The sequence below is a fragment of the Microcebus murinus genome, chromosome 20 (genome assembly GCF_040939455.1).
Source record: "Microcebus murinus isolate Inina chromosome 20, M.murinus_Inina_mat1.0, whole genome shotgun sequence".
NCBI classification, from domain to species: Eukaryota; Metazoa; Chordata; class Mammalia; order Primates; family Cheirogaleidae; genus Microcebus; species Microcebus murinus.
The window spans coordinates 36,591,909-36,615,751 of record NC_134123.1 but is presented as its reverse complement, the minus strand read 5'-3'; the positions used below and the strand labels follow the sequence as shown (position 1 = coordinate 36,615,751).

Below are 23,843 nucleotides of genomic sequence, written 5' to 3'. Positions count from 1 at the left end.
TCCCGACCTCGAGCGATCCTCCCTCCTCGGCCTCCCTCCCGAGTAGCTAGAAACTACAGGCACGCTGCTAATCTTTTCTATATATTTTTAGTCGTCCAGCTCATTTCTTTCTAATTTTTTTTTTCTAGTAGAGACGGGGTCTCGCTCTTGCTCAAAACCGGCCTCCACCTCCCGACCTCGAGTGGTCCTCCTGCCTCGGCCTCACCCGAGTGGCTGGGACTCCCAATTTTTCCTGTATATTTTTACTCGTCCAGCTCATTTCTTTCTAATTTTTTTTTTTTCCCTAGTAGAGACGGGCTCTCGCTCTTGCTCAAAACCGGCCTCCACCTCCCGACCTCGGGCCGATCCTCCCTCCCCGGCCTCCCAGAGTGCCGGCCCCCCCGCCCCCCGCCCCCGCCCCCTCCCCGGTGGGTCTCCCGGCTCCCCCACTCACACTCCATCTTCATGCCCATTTCCAGGCATTTCTTCAGCCGGCAGAACTGGCAGCGGTTCCGGTGGTGCTTGTTGATGACGCAGTCCTGGCTGCTGCGGCAGCTGTAGGTCAGGCTCTTCCTCACGCTCCTCTTGAAGAAACCCTTGCACCCCTCGCAGCTGACGGCCCCATAGTGACGGCCTGGGGGGGGGGGGGGACAAACAGACGGCGCGCCCTGGTCTCCCGGCGTCTCCCTTTATATTTTCTTTTTCTATTTTTTTTAAATTTTTTTTTAATTTATTTTTTTATTTTATTTTATTTTATTTTTTTTATTTATTTATTTTTTTTTTTGAGACAGAGTCTCGCTTTGTCGCCCAGGCTAGAGAGAGTGCCGTGGCGTCAGCCTCGCTCACAGCAACCTCAATCTCCTGGGCTCAAGCGATCCTCCTGCCTCAGCCTCCCGAGTAGCTGGGACTACAGGCATGCGCCACCACCATGCCCGGCTAATTTTTTCTATATATATTAGTTGGCCAATTAGTTTCTTTCTATTTTATAGTAGAGACGGGGTCTCGCTCTTGCTCAGGCTGGTTTTGAACTCCTGACCTCGAGCAATCCGCCTGCCTCCCCCTCCCAGAGTGCTGGGATGACAGGCGTGAGCCACCGCGCCCGGCCTATTTTTTTATTTTTATTTTTTATTTTTTTTGAGACAGAGTCTCGCTCTGTCGCCCGGGCTGGAGTGAGTGCCGTGGCGTCAGCCTCGCTCACGGCAGCCTCCGACTCCTGGCCTCCAGCGAGCCTCCCTCCTCGGCCTCCCTCCCGAGTAGCTGGGACTCCAGGCGTGCGCCACCACGCCCGGCTCATTTTTTCTATATATTTTTAGTTTCTCAATTAATTTCTTTCTATTTTATAGTAGAGACGAGGGTCTCGCTCTTGCTCAGGCTGGCCTCGAACACTCTTGACCTCGAGCGATCCTCCCGCCTCGGCCTCCCAGAGTGCTGGGATGACAGGCCTGAGCCTCCGCGCCCAGCTATTTTTTTTTATTTTTTTGTTATATTTCAGCAATCTTATGGGGACTCAGATTTTAAGGTTTCAATAAATGCCCATTTCTCTCCCCCCTCTCCGTCCCCCTTTATTCTTTTTCTTTAAAACACAGAGTCTCGGCCGGGCGCGGTGGCTCACGCCTGTAATCCTAGCACTCTGGGAGGCCGGGGCGGGAGGATCGCTCGAGGTCAGGAGTTCGAGACCAGCCTGAGTGAGAGCGAGACCCCGTCTCTACTAAAAATAGAAATAAATTAATCGGCCAACTAAAAATATATAGAAAAAAAACGAGCCGGGCGTGGTGGCGCATGCCTGTCGTCCCAGCTACTCGGGAGGGAGGCCGAGGCAGGAGGATCGCTTGAGCCCCGGAGTTTGAGGTTGCTGTGAGCGAGGCTGACGCCACGGCACTCACTGTAGCCTGGGCAACAAAGTGAGACTCTGTCTCAAAAAAAAATAAAAAATAAAAAAAATAAAACACAGTCTCGCTTTGTCGCCCCGGGCTAGAGTGAGCGCCGTGGCGTCGGCCTCGCTCACGGCAGCCTCCGACTTTCGAGGCTGAAGCGATCCTCCCATCTTGGCCTCCTCCCTCCCGAGTAGCTGGGACGACAGGCGTGCGCCCCCACGCCCGGCTCGTTTTTTTTTTCTATATATTTTTAGTTGTTCTATTAATTTATTTCTATTTTTTTTCTTTTTTTTTTTTTTAGTGTAGATGGATGGGGGGGTCTCGCTCTTGCTCAGGCCGGCCTCGAGTGAGCCTCCCTCCTCGGCCTCCTCCCTCCCGAGCAGCTGGGACGACAGGCGTGCACCACCACGCCCGGCTCACTTTTTTTTCCTTCTATATATTTTTAGTTGTTTTATTTATTTATTTCTATTTTTTTTTTTTAGTGTAGATGGGGGGTGGGTCTCGCTCTTGCTCAGGCCGGCCTCGAGCGAGCCTCCCTCCTCGGCCTCCCTCCCGAGCAGCTGGGACGACAGGCATGCGCCACCACGCCCGGCTCGCTTTTTTTCCTATATATTTTTATTTGTTCTATTAATTTATTTCTTTTTTTCTTTTTCTTTTTTTTTAGTGTAGATGGATGGGGGTGGATCTCGCTCTTGCCCAGGCCGGCCTCGAGCGAGCCTCCCTCCTCGGCCTCCCTCCCTCCCGAGCAGCTGGGACGCCAGGCGTGCGCCCTCGCGCCCGGCCAATCTTTGTTTCTCTGAAACTCTTTTCGGGGCGCCTCAAAGAGACGGGGACCGGGGACAGAGGGGCCAAGACGCGGTTTCCGCTCTTAATATCCCTAAGGAGGACGGCAGGCCTGCAAAGAAATGAGCCGTGAGACAACGGGGCGAGCGATCGGAGAGGGAGAGGGAGAGAGAGGGGTCTGCACGGAACGGGGACGGGGCCCACACGTGGCCCTGCCGACCCCAGGCTCGGCCCGGCCGGACGCCTCCGTTTAGACAGAACGAAACGCGGAGGCTCGCGAGGCCTGTCGCCCCGGCGCTCCGGGAGGAGGCCGAGGAGGGAGGATCGCTGGAGGTCGGGAGGTGGAGGCCAGCCTGAGCCCAAGGGCGAGACCCCGTCTCTACTAAAAAAAAATAGAAAGAAATGAGCTGGACAACTGAAAATATATATGGAAAAAAAAAACGAGCCGGGCGTGGTGGAGGCGCACGCCTGGAGTCCCAGCTACTCGGGAGAGAGAGGCCGAGGCGGGAGGATCGCTGGAGGTCGGGAGGTCGAGGCCAGCCTGAGCAAGAGCCAAACCCCATCTACACTAAAAAAACAAACAAAAAGAAATAATTAGACAACTAAAAAAATATATATATAGAAAAAATGAGCCGGGCGTGGAGGCGCATGCCTGTAGTCCCAGCTACTCGGGAGGGAGGCCGAGGCGGGAGGATCGGCTCAAGGTCAGGAGTTCAAGACCAGCCTGAGCAAGAGCCAAACCCCATCTACACTAAAAAAAAAAAAAAATTAATAGAACAACTAAAAATATATAGAAAAAAATGAACCGGGCACGTGGTGGCTCGCGCCTGTCGTCCCAGCTACTCGGGAGGGAGGCCGAGGAGGGAGGATCGCTCAAGGTCAGGAGTTCAAGACCAGGCTGAGCAAGAGCGAGACCCCGTCTCTACTGAAAAATAGAAATTAATTGGCCAAGTAAAAAAATATAGAAAAAAAACGAGCCGGGCGTGGAGGCGCACGCCTGTCGTCCCAGCTCCTCGGGAGGGAGGCCGAGGCGGGAGGCTCGCTGGAGGCTGCTGTGAGCGAGGCCGACGCCACGGCGCTCACTCCAGCCCGGAGCGAGGGACTCTTGTGTCCAAAAAACACACAAAAAAAGGTGCACCCCAAACACGCGGCAACCGTCCTTCCTGCGAGTCACCCCCACCCCACCACCACTAGCCGTGACCCGGAGGCCGGGGGTGGAGGCCGGGCTACCTACCGGAGGCCTTGTCCCCGCACACCACGCAGTACTCCACCACCTGGGGCCGCGGCGCGTCCGCCTTGCCCAGCAGGCGCTCCACGGAGGCGGAATCCGTGACGATCTGAGGGAAGTTGGGGCGCGCGGGGTCAGCGAGGCCACGCCCGGCCTCAACCTCCCCCCTCTGCAATTCCCGGGTCTCGGCCCCGGGAGCCCTGGGCGGGACGGGGAAGATTCCAGAAGGCGATTTTGCCACCGGACGGACCCCCCGCCCGCCCCCCGGCCCCCACTGCCTCTGAGGAGGAGGAGTGGAGGCCGGCCCTCGAGGACAAAGGCTGATTTTTTTTATTATTATTATTATTATTATTATTACGGAGCCAAGTCCCTTAGATACGGGTCGCCAGAGAGGATAAGGGAAGAGAATAAAAGGATATATATATATATATATATGGAGGCCGGGCGCGGAGGCTCACGCCTGTGGTCGCAGCTACTTGGGAGGGAGGCCGAGGAGGGAGGATCGCTCGAGGTCGGGAGGTCGAGGCCGGCCTGAGCAAGAGCGAGACCCTCTGGTCCTCTATTGAGAAAAACAGAAACAAATCAGCTGGACGACTAAAAATATACAGAAAAAATGAGCCGGGCGCGGAGGCTCACGCCTGTCGTCCCAGCACTCTGGGAGGCCGAGGCGGGAGGCTCGCTCGAGGCCGGGAGGTCGAGGCCAGCCTGAGCAAGAGCGAGACCCCGTCTCTACCAAAAAAAAAAAAAATGAAACGAGCTGGACGACTAAAAATATATATAGAAAAAATGAGCCGGGCGTGGTGGCGCATGCCTGTCGTCCCAGCTACTCGGGAGGGAGGCGGAGGAGGGAGGCTCGCTCGAGGTCAGCAGTTGGAGACCAATGTTAGCAAGAGCCCGACTTTTACTAAAAGAAAAAAAAAATAGAAATAAGCTGGACAACTAAAAATAAATAGAAAAAAAAATGAGCCGGGCGTGGAGGCGCATGCCTGTCGTCCCAGCTACTCGGGAGGGAGGCCGAGGCAGGAGGATCGCTAGAGGTCAGGAGTTCAAAACCAGCCTGAGTCCAAGAGCGAGACCCCATCTCTACTAAAAAAAATAGAAAGAAATGAGCTGGACAACTAAAAATATATAGAAAAAAGTAATAATAATTAGCTGGGCGTGGTGGCGCATGCCTGTCGTCCCAGCTACTCGGGAGGGAGGCCGAGGCAGGAGGCTCGCTGGAGGCCAGGAGTTGGAGGCTGCTGTGAGCGAGGCTGATGCCACGGCGCTCACTCTAGCCTGGGGGACAGATTGAGGGAAGAAAGGAAAGGAAAGAGGAAAGGAAAGGAAAGAAAACGAAACAAAAGTAAAAAGGAAAGGGTAAAGGAAACAAAAAGAAAGGAAACGAAACGAAAAGAAAAGAAAGAAAAGAAAAAAACATAAAGGAAAGGAAAAGAATAGAAAGCAAAGGAAAGGAACAAGGAAGGGGAAAAGGACAGAGAGGAAGGAGGCCAGGAAGAGGCCGGGCCGGGAAGGAGGCCTGGAAGGGAAGGAGGCAGGAGGGAAGAGTCCGGGCAGGGAAGAGTCCAGGAAGGGAAGGAGGCCGGGCAGAGGCCAGGATGGGAAGGAGGCCAGGAAGAGGCCAGGAAGGGAAGGAGGCCGGGAAGGGAAGGAGGCCGGGAAGGAGGACGGGACGGGAAGGAGGCCGGGCAGGGAAGGACGCCAGGAAGGAGGTCGGGAAGGGAAGGAGGCCGGGCAGGGGGTCAGGAAGGGAAGGAGGCCGGGAAGAGGCCGGGAAGGGAAGGAGCCCGGGCAGAGGCCTGAAAGGGAAGGAGGCCGCAAAGAGGCTGGGATGGGAAGGAGGCAGGAGGAAAGAGGCCAGGATGGGCAGGAGGCCGGGCAGAGGCCAGGCCGGGAAGGAGGCCGGGAAGAGGCCGGGCCGGGAAGGAGGCCGGGAAGAGGCCGGGACGGGAAGGAGGCCAGGACGGGAAGGAGGCCGGGCTGGGAAGGAGGCTGAGACAGGAAGGAGGCCAGGAAGGGACGGAGGCCGGGAAGAGGCTGGGAAGGGAGGAAGGCCAGGACAGGAAGGAGGCTGAGAAGAGGCCGGGATGGGAAGGAGGCCAGGACGGGAAGGAGGCCGGGCCGGGAAGGAGGCCGAGACAGGAAGGAGGCCAGGAAGGGACGGAGGCTGGGCAGAGGCCGGGAAGGGAAGGAGGCCGGGCTGGGAAGGAGGCCGGGAAGGGAAGGAGGTCGGGAAGAGGCCGGGACAGGAAGGAGGCCAGGAAGGAGGCCGGGTAGAGAAGGAGACCGGGAAGGGAAGGAGGCCGGGCAGAGGCTGGGACGGGAATGAGGTCGGGAAGGAGGCCAGGCGGAGGCCGGGACGGGAAGGAGGCCGGGCAGAGGCCGGGAAGGGAAGGACGCCAGGAAGGAGGTCGGGAAGGGAAGGAGGCCGGGCAGAGGACAGGACAGGAAGGAGGCCGGGCAGGGAAGGAGGCTGGAAAGGAGGTCAGGAAGGGAAGGAGGCCGGGAAGAGGCTGGGAAGGGAAGGAGCCCGGGCAGAGGCCTGAAAGGGAAGGAGGCCGCGAAGAGGCCGGGATGGGAAGGAGGCCGGGAAGGGAAGGAGGAAAGGGAAGAGGCCAGGAAGGGAAGCAGGCAGGAGGGAAGAGGCCAGGCCGGGAAGGAGGCTGGGAAGAGGCCGGGCCGGGAAGGAGGCCGGGAAGAGGCCAGATCAGGAAGGAGGCCGGGAAGAGGCCGGGACGGGAAGGAGGCCGGGCAGGGAGGCCGGGAAGGGAAGGAGGCCGGGCCGGGCAGGAGGCCGGGCAGAAGGCCGGGCAGGGAGGCCGGGCGGGCGGCACCTGGATGCGGCCGGGCACCAGGGCGTCGGCGGTGGCCAAGATGAGCTGCTTGGCGCTGGCCGGCTCGGGCGCGGCCAGGATCACCTTGCCGGCGCCGGCTCCATCGGGACTCGTGAGGAGGAACTGCTGCTTGGCCGAGCCCGACGCGTCCACCGCCGTCACGATCTGGATCTTCTGGCCCGCCTGCTGCTCGCTCAGGATCTGCCAGGCACGGGGACCTCCGGTCGGCGCCCGGCCCGGACAAGGGGACGGGGAGGTGGCGCGGGGCACCCCGGGGAAAGGACGGTAAACTGAGAGCGCGTCGGCACTCGGGGAGGGAGGCCGAGGCGGGAGGATCGCTCGAGGCCAGGAGGTGGAGGCCGGCCTGAGCAAGAGCGAGACCCCGTCTCTACTAAAAAAAAAAAAAGAAATTAATGGGCCAAGTAAAAATATATAGAAAAAATGAGCCAGGCGCGGAGGCTCACGCCTGTCGTCCCGGCATTCAGGGAGGAGGCCGAGGAGGGAGGCTCGCTCGAGGTCAGGAGTGTTGGAGGCCGGCCTGAGCAAGAGCGAGACCCCGTCTCTACTATAAATAGAAAGAAATTAATGGGCCAACTAAAAATATATAGAAAAAATGAGCTGGGCTTGGAGGCCCACGCCTATCAATCCAGCACTCCGGGAGGAGGCCGAGGAGGGAGGATCGCTCGAGGTCAGGAGGTGGAGGCCAGGCTGAGCAAGAGCGAGACCCCGTCAATATTAAAAAAAAAAAAAAAAAAAAGAAAATAGAAAGAAATGAGCTGGACAACTAAAAATATACAGGAAAAATTAGTAGTCCCAGCTACTCAGGAGGCCGAGGCGGGAGGATCGCTGGAGGTCAGGAGTTGGAGGCCAGCCTGAGCAAGAGCGAGACCCCGTCTCTACTATAAATAGAAAGAAATTAATGGGCCAACTAAAAATATATAGAAAAAATGAGCTGGGCTTGGAGGCCCACGCCTATCAATCCAGCACTCCGGGAGGAGGCCGAGGAGGGAGGATCGCTCGAGGTCAGGAGGTGGAGGCCAGGCTGAGCAAGAGCGAGACCCCGTCAATATTAAAAAAAAAAAAAAAAAAAAGAAAATAGAAAGAAATGAGCTGGACAACTAAAAATATACAGGAAAAATTAGTAGTCCCAGCTACTCAGGAGGCCGAGGCGGGAGGATCGCTGGAGGTCAGGAGTTGGAGGCCAGCCTGAGCAAGAGCGAGACCCCGTCTCTACTATAAATAGAAAGAAATTAATTGGCCAACTAAAAAAATATAGAGGAAAAAAATGAGCCGGGCGTGGCGGCGCGTGCCTGTCGTCCCAGCTACCCGAGAGGGAGGCTGAGGCGGGAGGCTCGCTTGAGCCCCGGAGTTGGAGGCCGCTGTGAGCGAGGCTGACGCCACGGCACTCACTCTAGCCCGGGCGACAGAGCGAGACTCTGCCTCAAAAAAACAAATAAAAATAAATAAAAGGAAGTTCAATGAATGCAAACTCTTTTTTTTTTTGAGGCGTCAGTGTCACTCACAGCAGCCTCCAACTTCCGGCCTCAAGCGATCCTCCTGCCTCGGCCTCCCTCCCGAGTAGCTGGGACTACAGGCATGCGCCGCCACGCCCGGCTCGTTTTTTCTACATATTTTTAGTTGTCCAGCTCATTTCTTTCTATATTTTTTAGTAGAGACGGGGTCTCGCTCTTGCTCAGGCTGGCCTCCAACTCCTGACCTCCAGCGATCCTCCCTCCTCGGCCTCCCAGAGTGCCGGGACGGCAGGCCCGAGCCCCCGCACGCCCGGCCTTTCCTCCGACTTTTCAGAGATCGAGCTTGGCCGACCCGGGCGTGATCAGGGGAGCCCCCCACCCCCCCACCCGGGGAAGATTTTTTTTCTAGAAAGGTCTCAGGGCCGGCGGGGGAGGGGGCTACGGGTACCTGGATGCGCTGGGGCGAGGCTACGGCCGAATCCGTGGAAATTATCTGGATGCGCGAAGAGGGGCTGGTCATCCCTGGAGATTCCGGCCGAGGGGTCAGCGAGCCGGCTACCTGCGGGGGACACGGGGGTCAGGTCGCAAAGGAGGCCCGGGGGGTGCCGAGGGCCGCGCCTCCCGCCCCCACCCCGGCCTCGTCTTTTTATCTTTATTTTTTTTTTCGGAAACAGAGTCTCGCTCTGTCGCCCGGGCCGGAGTGAGTGCCGTGGCGTCAGCCTCGCTCACGGCGGCCTCCAACTCCTGGCCTCCAGCGAGCCTCCTGCCTCGGCCTCCCTCCCGAGTAGAGGCTGGGACGACAGGCGTGCGCCTCCACGCCCGGCTTGTTTTTTCTCTATACATTAGTTGGCCAATTAATTTCTTTCTATTTATAGTAGAGACGGGGCCTCGCTCTTGCTCAGGCTGGTTTTGACCTCCTGACCTCGAGCGATCCTCCCACCTCGGCCTCCCAGAGTACTGGGGTGACAGGCGTGAGCCTCCGCGCCCGGCCAATTTTTTTTCTATATATTTTTAGTTGTTCGGCTCATTTCTTTCTATTTTTTTAAGTACAGACGGGAACTCGCTCATGCTCAGGCTGGCCTCCAACTCCTGGCCTCGAGTAATCCTCCCACCTCGGCCTCCCTCCTGAGTAGCTGGGACTCCAGGCATGCGCCACCACGCCCGGCTCATTTTTTCTCTATATATTTTTAGTTGTCTGGCTAACTTCTACTTTTTTTTATAGTATAGACGGGGGTCTTACTCTTGCTCAGGAACTCCTGGCCTCCAGCGAGCCTCCTGCCTCAGCCTCCCTCCCGAGTACTGAGACGACAGGCATGCGCCACCACGCCCAGCTCATTTTTTCTATATATTTTTACTTTCCGGCTAATTTCTATTTTTAGTAGAGACGGGGTCTCGCTTTTTGCTCAGGCTGGTTTCGAACTCCTGACCTCCAGCGATCCTCCCGCCTCAGCCTCCCTCCCGAGTAGCTGGGACTACAGGCATGCGCCACCACGCCCGGCTCGTTTTTTTCTATATTTTGTTTTTAGTTGGCCAATTAATTTCTTTCTGTTTTTAGTAGAGACGGGGTCTCGCTCTTGCTCAGGCTGGCCTCCAACTCCTGGCCTCCAGCGAGCCTCCCGCCTCGGCCTCCCTCCCAAGTAGCTGGGACTCCAGGCATGGGCCACCACGCCCGGCCCGTTTTTCCTATATATATTTTTAGTCGTCCGGCTGATTTCTATTTTTTTTTTTTTTTAGTATAGACAGGGGTCTCGCTCTTGCTCAAGAACTCCTGGCCTCCAGTGATCCTCCCTCCTCGGCCTCCCATCCTCTATAGTTATTTTAAAGGACAGTTAGGTAGGGAGTGTGGCGACAGGTCAGCGGGAAAATAAGGCCACCCTGTTTGTGCAAGAACCGAGTCAGGGAGAGAAGAGACCAAGGAGGCTGCTGGCCTTTCGTAAGCATTTACGCCGAACCTCGCGCAGAGAAAGGACTAGAACCTTCTAATGCCAAGAGCCTGGTCCCTAAAGGGTCACCTCGCCGTGACGGGGAAGTCTAGCTCTTCGTTCCAGCAAAGCCAAGGAAAGCTGAAACTTAGACGCCGTAAGATCAGCGTCACTGAGGCCGGGCGCGGAGGCCCACGCCTGTAGTCCCAGCTACTCGGGAGGGAGGCCGAGGCGGGAGGATCGCTCGAGGTCGGGAGTTGGAGGCCGGCCTGAGCAAGAGCGAGACCCCGTCTCTACTGAAAATAGGAAGAAATTAATTGGCCAACTAAAAATAGATAGAAAAAAAAAATGAGCCGGGCGTGGTGGCGCATGCCTGTAGTCCCAGCTACTCGGGAGGGAGGCTGAGGCGGGAGGATCGCTTGAGGTCAGGAGTTGGAGGCCAGCATGAGCAAGAGCGAGACCCCGTCTCCAATAAAAATAGAAATTATTGGGACAAGTTAAAATATATATGAAAAATTACCTGGGTGTGGTGGCACATGATAGTATACTCCCAGCTACTGGGAGGCTGAGGCGGGAGGATCGTTCGAGGCCAGGAGTTGGAGGCCAGCCTGAGCAAGAGCGAGACCCCGTCTCTAGTAAAAAAAAAAAAAGAAAAAAAATAGAAAGAAATTAATTGGCCAACTAAAAATCTATAAAAAAAATGAGCCTAGGCGCGGAGGCTCACGCCTGTCGTCCCAGCTACTCGGGAGGGAGGCCGAGGCGGGAGGATCGTTCGAGGTCAGGACTTCAAGACCAGCCTGAGCAAGAGCGAGACCCCGTCTCTATTAAAAAAAAAAAAAGTAGAAAGAAATTAATTGCCCAAATAATAATATATAGAAAAAAATGTAGCCGGGCGTGGAGGCACATGCCTGGAGTCCCAGCTACTCGGGAGGGAGGCCGAGGTGGGAGGCTCATTGCTGGAGGCCAGGAGTCGGAGGCCGCCGTGAGCGAGGCTGACGCCACGGCACTCACTCTAGCCCGGGCGACAGAGCGGACTCTGTCTCAAGAAGTAGAATAAAATAGAATAGGACAGAATAAAATGAAATAAAATGAGAGGACATTCCAGCAGCCCTAGAATAGAATAGAATAGACTAGCATAGAATAAAATAAAATGAAATAAAACGAGGGAACATTCCCTCAGCCCTAGAATAGAATCGAATGTAATAGAATAGAATAGAATAAAATAGAATAAAATAAATTAATTTTATTCTAACAGAATAAAATAATAGAATAAAATAAAATAATATGTAATAGAATAAAATAATATGTAATAGAATAAAATAATGTGAAATAAAATGAGAGAACATTCCAGCAGCCCTAGAACACAAAATAATAGAGTAGAATAGAATAGAATAAAATAAAATAAAATGAGAGAACATTCCAGCAGCCCTAGAATAGAATAGAATGTAATAGAATAGAATAAAATAAAATGAGATAAAACGAGGGGACTTTCCCACAGCCCTAGAACAGAACAGAATGAAACAGAGCGAGGGGACTTTCCCGCAGCCCTAGAATAGAATAGAATGAAACAGAGCGAGGGGACTTTCCCACAGCCCTCGGGCGGTGACACGCCTGCCCCACACAGGGACTGCTCCTGGCCCGTGTGCAGGCGTGACCACGAAACAAAACCCCCGGGCCGCCGCGCACGGGACTTCTCAGAGCCACGAATAAGGTCGTTTTCGGGTGTCGGGAGACGCCTGGCTTTTTCATGAAACCATCAGCTCTTTTTTTTTTTTTTTTTTGAGACAGAGTCTCGCTCTGTCGCCCGGGCTGGAGTGAGTGCCGTGGCCTCAGCCTCGCTCACAGCGGCCTCCGACTCCTGGCCTCCAGCGAGCCCTCCACCTCGGCCTCCCTCCCGAATAGAGGCTGGGACTCCAGGCGTGCGCCTCCACGCCCGGCTCGTTTTTTCTATATATATATCAGTTGGCCAATTAATTTCTTTCTATTTATAGTAGAGACGGGTCTCGCTCTTGCTCAGGCTGGTTTCAAACTCCTGACCTCGAGTGAGCCTCCCTCCTCGGCCTCCCGGACAGCCGGGATGACAGGCCTGAGCCTCCGTGCCCGGCCTCCCATCAGCTCTTTGGCTAACCCCGAGCAAGAGCAGCTCAAGGCATCAAGTGTAGACCCCAGAAACAAACGAATTCAGTAAAACCCTGACTGTCGCTCTTTTTCAGACTTCGGTGACGGTCATTTTTTCCATTATTGTTTTTTTTTTCCTTTTTAATTTTCAATCTCTTTTCCTTTTTTTTTTTTTTTTTTTTTTTACTTTTTCTTTAACCTTCAGTCTCTATGTCAGGCATTTCATTTTTAAGGAGTCTCCTTAGATGGAATAATTATCCATGCAAGCGTTCTGTCTGCCAGGATTTCCAGTGGTGGAGGCTGGACATTTTCTTGGCCACGCCTGATCGTAGCTTTGGAAACCGACGGAAAAGGCGGCAATTCTGCGATGATTTCGTTCCGTGAGTCGGTCGCTTGGTCTGTGGAAGGCCAAACATGCAAAATCTACGCCGAAACGGAGTTTAAACCTGTTTAATTTGAGTTCAAACCTCAAATTTTTGATTTTCGAGAAAGTCGGGCTAGCTTGGTGCTGTCTTTCTTCAGTTCAAGCAAACGACAGGATTATATGTGGCCTATTGATTTCTTTATTTTTCTTTTGGACACAAGAGTCTCCTTTTTTTTTTTTTTTGCCCAGGCTAGAGTGAGTGCCGTGGCGTCAGCCTCGCTCACGGCAGCCTCCAGCTCCTGGCCTCGAGCGAGCCTCCCGCCTCGGCCTCCCTCCCGAGGAGCTGGGACTACAGGCACGCGCCACCACGCCCGGCTCGTTTTTTTTCTATATATATATATATTAGTTGGGCAATTAATTTCTATTTTTTAGTAGAGACGGGGTCTCGCTCTTGCTCAGGCTGGCCTCGGACTCCTGACCTCGAGCGAGCCTCCCGCCTCGGCCTCCCTCCCGAGTAGCTGGGACTACAGGCGTGCGCCACCACGCCTGGCTCGTTTTTTTTTCTATATATATTAGTTGGCCAATTAATTTCTTTCTGGTTTTTTTTAGTAGAGACGGGGTGTCGGTCTTGCTCAGGCTGGTTTCGAACTCCTGACCTCGAGTGATCCTCCCGCCTCGGCCTCCCTCCCGAGGAGCTGGGATTACAGGCACGCGCCTCCACGCCCGGCTCGTTTTTTTTCTATATATATATAGGAGTTGGGCAATTAATTTCTATTTTTTAGTAGAGACGGGGTCTCGCTCTTGCTCAGGCTGGCCTCGACCTCCTGACCTCCAGCGATCCTCCCTCCTCGGCCTCCCAGAGTGCTGGGACGACAGGCGTGAGCCTCCGCGCCCGGCATTTGAGAAAACGAAACAAATCGACATATTGGGAGAGGAAGAATCCGAATGGGTCATCGTATCCACATTCACGTCCACAGGCGGAGGCAGATCTGTTCACCCTAAATCCCCCCAAATATCATCACAGACGTTTTAAAATCAGACAGACAGGCCGGGCGCGGTGGCTCACGCCTGTCATCCCGGCAACTCTGGGAGGCCGAGGCGGGAGGCTCGCTGGAGGCCAGGAGTTGGAGGCCAGCCTGAGCAAGAGCGAGACCCCCGTCTCTACTAAAAAAATAGAAAGAAATTAACTGGCCAACTAAAAATATATATAGAAAAAAACGAGCCGGGCGTGGTGGCGCATGCCTGGAGTCCCAGCTACTCGGGAGGGAGGCCGAGGAGGGAGGATCGCTGGAGGTCAGGAGTTGGAGGCCGGCCTAAGCAAGAGCGAGACCCCGTCTCTGCTAAAAATAGAAAGAAATTAATTGGCCAACTAAAAATATATAGGAAAAAAACGAGCCGGGCGTGGAGGCGCATGCCTGTTGTCCCAGCTACTCGGGAGGGAGGCCGAGGGAGGAGGCTCGCTGGAGGCCGGGAGGTGGAGGCCGGCCTGAGCAAGAGCGAGACCCCGTCTCTACTAATAAAAAATAGAAAGAAATGAGCTGGACGACTAAAAATATATATAGAAAAAGTGAGCCGGGCGTGGAGGCGCGTGCCTGGAGTCCAGGCTACTGGGGAGGGAGGCCCAGGCTGGAGGCTCGCCTGAGCCCAGGTCTTGGCTCCCCATCCACAACCCCGCCTGGCCACGCCCCTAGCCACGCCCACAAGCCGGGGCCCGCCCTCTGTGTCATCCAATAAGGAGATACCAGGGGGGCGGCGCCGGCTCTGCTATTGTGAGCACCCATTGGCCGACCTGGCTGCCGTTTACGTGGTCCCACCCCTCACACACCCCCACTAGATAGAACCCGCCCCTTCTCTCGTCGTAGCCAATCAGCAGAGAAGGAAGAGGCGGTGTCGAAGGCACCCATTGGCCGGCCTGGCTGCCGTTTACGTGGTCCCACCCCTCACACCCCCCACTAGATAGAACCCGCCCCCTCTCTCGTCCTAGCCAATCAGCAGAGAAGGAAGAGGCGGTGTCGAAGGCACCCATTGGCCGGCCTGGCTGCCGTTTACGTGGTCCCACCCATGACACACACCCCCACGAGATAGAACCCGCCCCTTCTCTCGTGGCAGCCAACGAACAGAGACCAGGGTGGGACGGTGACACAGGGCCCGGCCCCACAAGCTAGAACCCGCCTCTTCTCTCTCCCAAGCCAATTAGCACACAGGCAAGGGGCGGCGCCACAGGGCCTGGCCCTGCTATACGAGCAACCATTGGTCAGCCCGGCCATCACTTACAATATATCGCCCAGCCCACCGACACTAGATAGAACCCGCCCCTTCTCTCGTGGCAGCCAATCAACAGAGACCAGGGTGGGACGGTGACACAGGGCCCGGCCCCACAAGATAGAACCCGCCCCTTCTCTGGCCCAAGCCAATCAGCAAGCATACAAGGGGCGGCGCCACCTGGCCCTGCCCTGCTATAGGAACACCCATTGGCCGGGTCAGCAGTCGCTCACGAGGTCGCGCCCCGCACACCCCCACTAGGCAGAACCCTCCCCTTCTCTCACCCAAGCGAGAAGTGACCGCCCCTTTTCTCTACCAAGCCAATCAGCACACACGCAAGGGGCGGAGCTACTGGGACCGGCCCTGCTATACAAACACCCATTGGGCGGCCCCACCCCCGCTTAGAAGCCCCACTTGACAGAACCGGTCCCTTCTCTCTCCCAAGCCGGAAGAGCCCGCCCTTTCTCTCGCTTAAGCCAATCAACACACACACAATGGGCGGGACCACACGATCCGGCCCTGCTATACAAACACCCATTGGGCGGCCCGACTGCCGCTTATAAGTCCCACTTGACAGGACACGCCCCTTCTCTCTCCCAAGCCGGAAGAGCCCGCCCATTCCCTCGCTTAAGCCAATCAACACACACGTAAGAAGCTTTGCCACCGGGCCCGGCCATGCTATACGAGCACCCATTGGCCGGGACAGCTGTCCCTTACAAGGTCGCGCCCCGCACACGCCCACTAGGCAGAACCCGCCAGTTCTCTCTCCCCCAAGCCACAAGAGCCCGCCCCTTCTGTCGCTTCAGCCAATGAGGACACAGGAAAGGGGCGGGGAAACTGGGCCCTGCAATATATGCCAACACCCATTGGCTGGCCTGACCTCCGCTTACAAGCCCTACTTGACACGCCCCGCCCCTTGCGTCTCCCAAGCCACAAGAGCCCGCCCCTTCTCTCGCTTAAGCCAATCAACACACACGTAAGGGTCTGTGCCACAGGGCCCGGCCAAGCTATACGAGCAGCCATTGGCCGGGTCAGCCGTCGCTTACAAGGTCAAGCCCCGCACACCCCCAGTTGACAGAATACGCCCCTTCCGTCTTTCAAGCCAGAAGAGCCCGCCCCTTCTCTCTCCCCAGCCAATCAGCACGCAGGCAAGGGGCGGCACCACGGGACCCATTGGCCGGTTTAGCCGTCGCTTACAAGGTCGTGCCCCACTCACACCCCAGTAGACAGATCCCTCCCCTTCTCTCTGCCAGGCCATTTCCGCGCCCCACACACCCCCATTAGACAGAACCCGCCCCTTCTCTCTGCAAAGCCACAACAGCCCGCCCCTTCTCCCTCCGCAGCGAATTAACACGCACGCAAGGGGCGGCGCCAGCGGGCCCGGCCCCGCTCTACGAGCCCCCATTGGCCGGGTCAGCCATCACTCCCAAAGTCGCGCCCCACATACCGGCACTGGACAGAACCCTCCCCTTCTCTCCGCCAAGCCACAGGAGCCCGCCCCTTCAATCTCCTCAGCCAATCAGAACGCACGCAAGGGGCGGCGCCACCGAGCCCGGCCCTGCTGTCCGAGAACCCATTGGCCGGGTCAGCCGTCGCTTACAAGGTCGCGCCCCGCACAAACCTGGTTGACAGAACACGCCCCTTACGTCTTTCAAGCCAGAAGAGCCCGCCCCTTCTTTCTCCCCAGCCAATCAGCACGAAGGCAAGGGGCGGCACCATAGGACCCATTGGCCGGTTTAGCCGTCGCTTACAAAATCGCGCCCCACACACACACCCCACTACACAAAACCCGCCCCTTCTCTCTGCCAAGCCGCAAGAGCCCGCCCCTTCTCCCTCCCCAGCCAATAAGCACGCACGCAAGGGGCGGCGCCACCGCTCTAGGAGCCCCCACTGGCCGGTCACGCCCCCCACACACCCCGCTAGACAGAACCCGCCCCTTCTCTCTGTCAAACCACAAGAGCCCGCCCCTTCTCCCTCCCCAGCCAATCAGCACGCACGCAAGGGGCGGCGCCAGCGGGCCGGGCCCCGCTCTACGAGCCGCCATTGGCCGGTTTACCCGTCACTCCCAAGGTCACACCCCCCACACACCCCGCTTGACAGAACCCGCCCGTTCTCTCTGTCAAACCACAAGAGCCCGCCCCTTCTCCCTCCCCAGCCAATCAGCACGCACGCAAGGGGCGGCGCCGGCGCGCCGGGCCCCGCTATACGAGCCCTCATTGGCCGGTTTACCCATCACTCCCAAGGTCGCGCCCTACACACCCCTCACCTTCCCCCTCGGAAATAAAATAAAGCAAAAAAAACCCCCAAAACAACCAAAACGGCGTCGAAGAGGCAAGAGGAGGAGGAGGATGAGGAGAAAGAAGACGAGGAAGAAGAAGGGGGTCCCCGCCGCCACAGCCGGAAGCGACAGCCCGGCGGCCGCAAGATGGCGGCGAGGCGGGGCCGCCGCGGCCTTTCCCCTCCGCCCCCGTCCCGCGCGCGCGCGCCCGGGCCCCTTCCCGCGCCGGGGAGGCCGGGCCAACCCTAACCCTAACCCGGGCCGGGCCCCCGGGGGGCCCCGGGCGGGACATGGCGGCGGCGCCGGCCCGCCATGCACAGCGCGCGCGCGCCCTCCCGGTGGCAAAGGTGAAAGGGCCCGCGGGGGTCACCGCCCCGCCGCCATGGCCGCCATGGCGTTTACCTCAGGATTCGGCGCCAACGCGGCGTCCGGGCGCGTCCCGTGTCGGCGGGCGGGCGGGCGGGCGGGCGGCTGGCGGGGCCGCCGCGCGGGCTGGCGACGAGGAGGAGGAGGAAGAGGAAGAGCAGCCGGGGACGTCGAGGCCGGGAGGGGGATGGGGGCGCGCGGACGCGGCAGCCCGGGGCGCGTGCGCGTGCGTGCGCGTGCGTGTGTGCGGCGGCGCCGGCGGCGGCGGCGGGGGGAGGGGGCTTTGTTATTGTTTTGGTGGTGAGTGAAAGGTCAGAGTTCGTGACCCCGGGGCCGCCCGCCCGCCCGCCCTCGCGCCGCGCGCTGGGAGGAGGAGGAGGAGGAGGGCGAGTGTTGTGCTTCCTCTTCCCGGCGCGCCAGCCTCGCCGGCGTCGGCGCATGCGCATGCGCGCCGGGGTTGGGGTGGGGGGGCGCGGGCGCGGGCGGGCGCGCTGATTGGCCGAGCGCCGCGCCGAGGGGGCGGGTCAAAGGGCGGCCGGGGCAGGGGAAGGCGGGAAGTGCCAGGTCGGAAGTGGTGGGCGGGGCCACGGGAGGGCCAGAGCGCCGTTTGTTTTTTTTTTGTTACTGTTGGGGTTATTAGCGGCGGAAGCGTCTGAAAGTTGCGGAGGAGCGTCGTTTTTTTGCGGCTTGTCGTTTTTTTTTATTTTCTCTCTTTTTTTTATTTAATTTTTTTACGTTAACTGAAATAATGGTTTGTTTTTTGTGTGTTTTTTTTTTTTTTTTTGACAGTCTCTGGCGGCGGGAGCGTCAGAAAGTTGCGGAGGAGCGTCGTTTTTTTGCGGCTTGTTGTTTTTTTTATTTTCTTTCTCTTTTTTTTCATTTTTTTACGTTAACTGAAATTGTGTTTTGTTTTTTGTGTTTTGTTTTATTTTTAGACAGAGTCTCTGGCGGCGGAAGCGTCAGAAAGTTGCGGAGGACCGTCGTTTTTTTGCGGCTTGTTGTTTTTTTATTTTCTCTCTTTTTCTTATTTAATTTTTTTACGTTAACTGAAATTATGTTTTGTTTTTTGTGTTTTGTTTTTAGACAGAGTCTCTGGCGGCGGAAGCGTCGGAAAGTTGCGGAGGAGCGTCTTTTTTTGTGGCTTGTTAGCATTTTTTTCTCTCTCTCTTTTTTTATTTAATTTTTTTACGTTAACTGAAATAATGTTTTGTGTTTTGTTTTGGTTTTTTTTAGACAGAGTCTCTGGCGGCGGAAGCGTCGGAAACTTGCGGAGGAGCATCTTTTTTTGTGGCTTGTTGTCGGTTTTTTTTTTTCTCTCTCTTTATTTTATTTTATTTTTTTACGTTAACTGAAATAATGTTTTTGTTTTTGTTTTTTTTTAGACAGAGTCTCGCTCTGTCCCCCGGGCTCTGAGTGAGTGCGGTGGCTGCAGCCTCGCTCACAGCAGCCTCCAACTCTTGGCCTCCAGCGATCCTCCTGCCTCAGCCTCCCTCCCAGCTAGCTGGGACGACAGGCATGCGCCACCACGCCCGGCTCATTTTTTCCCTATATATTTAGTTGGCCAATTAATTTCTTTCTATTTTTTATTTTTTAGTAGAGACAGGGTCTCACTCTTGCTCAGGCTGGTCTCGAACTCCTGACCTCAAGCGATCCTCCCTCCTGGGCCTCCCAGAGTGCTGGGACGACAGGCATGAGCCACCGCCGCCCCTGGCTAATTTTTCTATATATTTTTAATTGTCCAGATAATTTCTTTCTATTTTTTTTTTCTTTTTTAGTAGAGATGGCATCTCGCTCTTGCTCAGGCTGGTTTCGAACTCCTGACCTCACGCGATCCTCCCCTGTCGGCCTCCCAGAGTGCCGGGATGACAGGCCTGCTGCTTGTTGTTAACGGGACACACAGAGACAGTCCCCATCTTGCGGGATTGCTCTTGCCTGCGGTGGCCTCCTCTGCCCATCCTTGGGGTGTCTGGGGTCGCTGACCAAGCCTCCTTCATGCCTGGAGCTGCATAGGGGGAGGGTCCAGAAGCCGTTTTTTTATTTGTGGCGGAAGCGTCGGAATGTTGCGGAGGAACGTCTTTTATCTGCGGCACAGGGCGTCTGGATCTTGCGTGGTGACACGCCCCGCCCTCTCCAGGTAGGGAAGAGGCAAAAAAAAAAAGGTAAATAATGAATGCCTGGGTCTGTCTGAAGGGGCTTCCAGCATTGTTGTGTTTATATAAGGAAAGGGACTCTCTGGGGTGTTTGGTTTTTTTGTTTTGTTTTGTTTTTGGTGAGGGGGCTCATTTTTTCTGTATATTTTTAGTTGTCCAATTAATTTATTTCTATTTTTAGTAGAGACGGGGGTCTCGCTCTTGCTCAGGCTGGTCTCGAACTCCTGACCTCCTCGTGCGATCCTCCCGCGTCGGCCTCCCAGAGTGCCAGGATGACAAGCATGAGCCCCCTCACCTGGCCTATTTTTTTTTTATTATTATTTTTCTTTCCGAGAAGTGAATTTCTTACCAGTCTGTTCTGCAGTCAGTCGTTGATTGGCTCGTCTGCAAACTTAAGACCAGAAACTATATTATCACAGAGTTTAATTTTGTACCTAGCACAAAATAAATATATTTTGTTTTTGTTTTTTGTTTTTGCTGTCCAAGGTTATATAAATCTCCATTGAAATAATAAGCGTGGAATCACTGAAAATCAAGTTTCGATCAAACGACGGTTTTGGAGATGCTAGATTTTTCAAATCACTGTTATCAAGCAACGATTTATACTTGTAAGGGTCCTGCTTTTGTGACTCCTTAAATAATGCTTTTCGTTTTCTGTGACATAAATTAATTGCTGGTAACTTTTGCATTCTCATAGTCGGGCAAGGTTTAATAATAACTTTGAGTTAATTTTTTCTGCAATATCTACGCTTTATTACTATATATAGTGATCATTTCATCAGAGTTTTTTGTCTTACATCATTCGTGTAATTAATTATTACATGCATTTGTCAAATAAACTTAAAATCTCACATAATTACTGTCACCCTTAGTTTTTTATGATAACTAGAAGACATAATAACCGACAGAGATAACCGACGTCATCTCTGAATAGCACCTTGCACATAGTATGGGTTTCTCTGGATGATGTTTTTTTTTTAATTTTTTTAATTTTAATTTTTATTTTTTTATCTTCTAAAGGGAGTTGATACGGTTGTGTGGATGATGTTTGTTTTTTTTTTTTTTTTTGAGACAGAGTCTCCATCTGTCGCCTGGGCTGGAGTGCCGTGGCGTCAGCCTCGCTCACAGCAGCCTCCAACTCCTGGCCTCCAGCGATCCTCCTGCCTCGGCCTCCCTCCCGAGTAGCTGGGACTACAGGCATGCGCCACCACGCCCGGCTCGTTTTTTTCTCATACCTGTCATCCCAGGACTCTGGGAGGCCGAAGGGGGAGGATCGCTCGAGGTCAGGAGTTGGAGGCCAGAGCCTGAGCAAGAGCGAGACCCCGTCTCTACTATAAAATAGAAATAAATTAGCTGAAAAACTAAAAATATATATTAAAAAGAAAAAAAAAATGAGCCGGGCGTGGTGGCGCATGCCTGTAGTCCCAGCTACTCGGGAGGGAGGCCGAGGCAGGAGGATCGCTGGAGGCCAGGAGTTGGAGGCTGCTGTGAGCGAGGCTGACACCATGGCACTCTAGCCTGGGGACAGAGCGAGATTCTGTCTCAAAAAAAAAAAAAAATGCTCCACAGGTCCAGGAGGTCCCTTTAAATATTTGACCTATAAGGACTAGCACATAGAATAATGAGAAAAAAGAAGAAAAAAAGAAAAAACATTAAAAAAAATTTTTTAAAGTAAATGTTTGATCTATAAGGACTAGCACATAGAATAATGAGAAAAAAGAAAAAAAAAAGAACAAAATATAAAAAAATTAAAAAAAATAAATATTTGTTTGATCTATAAGGACTAGCAGATAGAATAATAAGAAAAAAGACAAAAAAAACATTTAAAAAAAATTTTAAAAATAAATCTGTGTGGCCTATGAGGGCTAGCACATAGAATAATGAGAAAAAAGAAGGAAAACAAAGAAAAAACAAATTTAAATAATCACTTATCTGACCTATAAGGACTAGCACATAGAATAATGAGAAAAAAAGAAAAAAAAAAGAGAAAGCACTTAAAAAAATTTAAAAAAATAAATATTTGTTTCACCTATAAGGACTAGCAGATACAATAATGAGAAAAAAGAAAAAACATTAAAAAATTTTTTTAAAATAAATATTTGACGATAGAAAACGATTCAGTTGGAACGAAGCCCTCAAAAAATTTACACACAAAAATGATGTCTCTCATCACTCCATTTAAATCATCAATAGGTTTCATGCAAACATTTTTCTTTTTTTTTTAAAAAAAAAAGGAACTGCAAACTATAAGAAAACTCCCCCATCTCCCGAAAAAAATATTTAATGTCAATACGTACTCGAGACGGTGCTTTTTTTGTTTGTTCGTTTTTGTTTTTTTTTTTTACAAAAGCTTTGTCACCCAATGCCTTATTTTTTTATTTTTTATTTTAATTTATTTTTTTTTCAAGGGACAGGTGAACAGGAGAAATGGGAACAAGACATCAACACATGATGATGGTTGGGTTTTTTTTTTGTTTGTTTTTTTATTGTGAGAATAACAAGAAATCCTCCCCCCTTGTTCCTGATCCCCTCTGATTTAGGGAGAAAAAACAAAACAAAACGAAAAAAAATGTCCCGGCCATCGTCGGCAAACGGGAGGTGACTTAACCCCAGGGGGTGTCTTCCCCCGGGGTCACCGAGAACCCCGAAATTCACCTTCCTCTTATATTCTGTCTTCTCTCTCTCTTCCTTTTTCTTTTCTTATTTTCATTTGGATCTTCCGAAAGATGATAAACCTCCAGCAACCCAGCCCCAAAGGTACCGTGTTTCCCCGAAAATCAGACTGGGGGGGGGTGTGTGTCTTCTATTTATTTTTACCCCCCAAAACTGTGGCCCGCCCCCGTTTTTTTTTGTTGTTGTTGTTTTTTTGCCGCCTCTGCCAGTCCTGCTTTGCAGCCGACTCTTTCCCGTTCCCTGCATTGTGCGTGTGCCTAACGTGTGCTTAACGTGTTCTGCGCTCTCCAACGGCCTTAGGGACGGTGACCTGGGGGGTTCCCCTCCACTCTCTGTTTAAAAAATTTGGGGGACCCCTGCCCTAGGGTCCGAATTTTAGGGGACAGTGTTATTTTTTTGTGGGTGTGTGGTTTTTTTTTGTATTTTTTGTTTTTTTTTTTAAGCGCGGTGCAACCGTCTCTCCGCTGGAACGTCTTTCCTCAACTCTCCAGACGCCCCGGTTTCCCTGTTTAGAACCTTCTAGAACCTTCTAGAACTGACCTCCCCCTGTCTGTCGAGCCCCAGAGCGAGGGCGGGGCCGAGGGGAAGGGCCTCCAGTCGTCAGTCCCGCCCCCTGGCGCAGGGGTCGCCATGGGGACGCGCTGCCGGTAACCAGGCAGCCCCGTTGCTAAGGCCGGTTGCTAAGGCTGATCTTCCCCGGGCGGCCGGGCTTTGACGGCGCCAATGTGCACACGTCCCCGCTCTTGGGTGGGGAAAAAAAAAAAAAAAAAAAACGATTTCCCGGGGGCGGGGAGGGAGGTCTGATTTTTTTCGCGCGTCTTCCACCCTCCGCGGGTTCGATTCCCGGCAGCCGCCTGACGGGGCCGGCTTCCAGCGGGGGTAAACTGAGGCAGGGGCCCTCTCTGGATCAGTGGAAGCAGACGCTCCCCGACTCCCCGAAGCAAGTGTCCGGGGTGACCTCCGGGAGTTCAGGGGGTGCCGGTCTCGGCCGGCGGGGCTGCAGGATCTCTCCGGTCGGGGGGACCATATTCGAACGACCGGTGTCACCGTTGGCGTGACAAGACGAGACAGGAGGAAGAGGAGGAGGAGTAGGAGGAAGACATCGGTCCTCCCGTAAAGCGTGCACCCCCTGACGCCCGACAGTCGCCACGGCGATCGACGGGAGACTAGGAACCTTAGGGAGAAAGCTCGTTTCCCACCCAAAAACCCCCGGCGTCCCCAAAAGTAGGCGATTTTCGGTCGGATGACACGACTTCATGTTATTTTTTCGTTTTTTGTTTTTGTTTTTGTTTTTTTTTTTTTTGAGACAAGAGTCTCGCTCTGTCGCCCGGGCTAGAGTGAGGGCCAGGGCGTCAGCCTCGCTCACAGCTGCCTCCGACTCCTGGGCTTGAGCGATGAGCCTCCTGCCTCGGCCTCCAATTCCTGAGTAGCTGGGACTACAGGCACGTGCCACCACGCCCGGCTCGTTTTTGTTTTCTATATATTTTTAGTTGGCCAATTAATTTCTTTCTTTCTTTTTCTTTTTTTTTTTTTTTTTTTA

The 23,843-nt window shown here is 54.2% G+C and overlaps 1 protein-coding gene and 1 long non-coding RNA gene across 3 annotated transcripts in view; one reads left to right on the top strand and one right to left on the bottom strand.

Moving 5' to 3' along the window:
- Positions 1 to 17,643, bottom strand: part of NR2C2 (nuclear receptor subfamily 2 group C member 2) — a 50,558-nt gene extending 32,915 nt beyond the window's left edge. For both annotated transcript variants that reach the window (XM_075995920.1, XM_075995921.1), the window contains exons 1-5: positions 17,517 to 17,643; positions 8,619 to 8,729; positions 6,699 to 6,899; positions 3,871 to 3,973; positions 434 to 613 (exon numbers count right to left, since the gene is read on the bottom strand). In XM_075995920.1, the coding sequence (XP_075852035.1) occupies positions 434 to 613; positions 3,871 to 3,973; positions 6,699 to 6,899; positions 8,619 to 8,690 (556 nt within the window). In that variant the 5' untranslated portion in view covers positions 8,691 to 8,729; positions 17,517 to 17,643. The remainder of the gene's footprint in view (positions 1 to 433; positions 614 to 3,870; positions 3,974 to 6,698; positions 6,900 to 8,618; positions 8,730 to 17,516) is intronic.
- Positions 17,644 to 18,083: 440 nt separating this feature from the next.
- LOC142862636 (uncharacterized) lies at positions 18,084 to 23,509 on the top strand. Its single transcript, XR_012913733.1, has 2 exons — positions 18,084 to 19,639; positions 20,117 to 23,509. It is a non-coding gene; the product is annotated as an uncharacterized LOC142862636 (long non-coding RNA).
- The last annotated feature ends 334 nt before the right edge of the window (positions 23,510 to 23,843 follow it).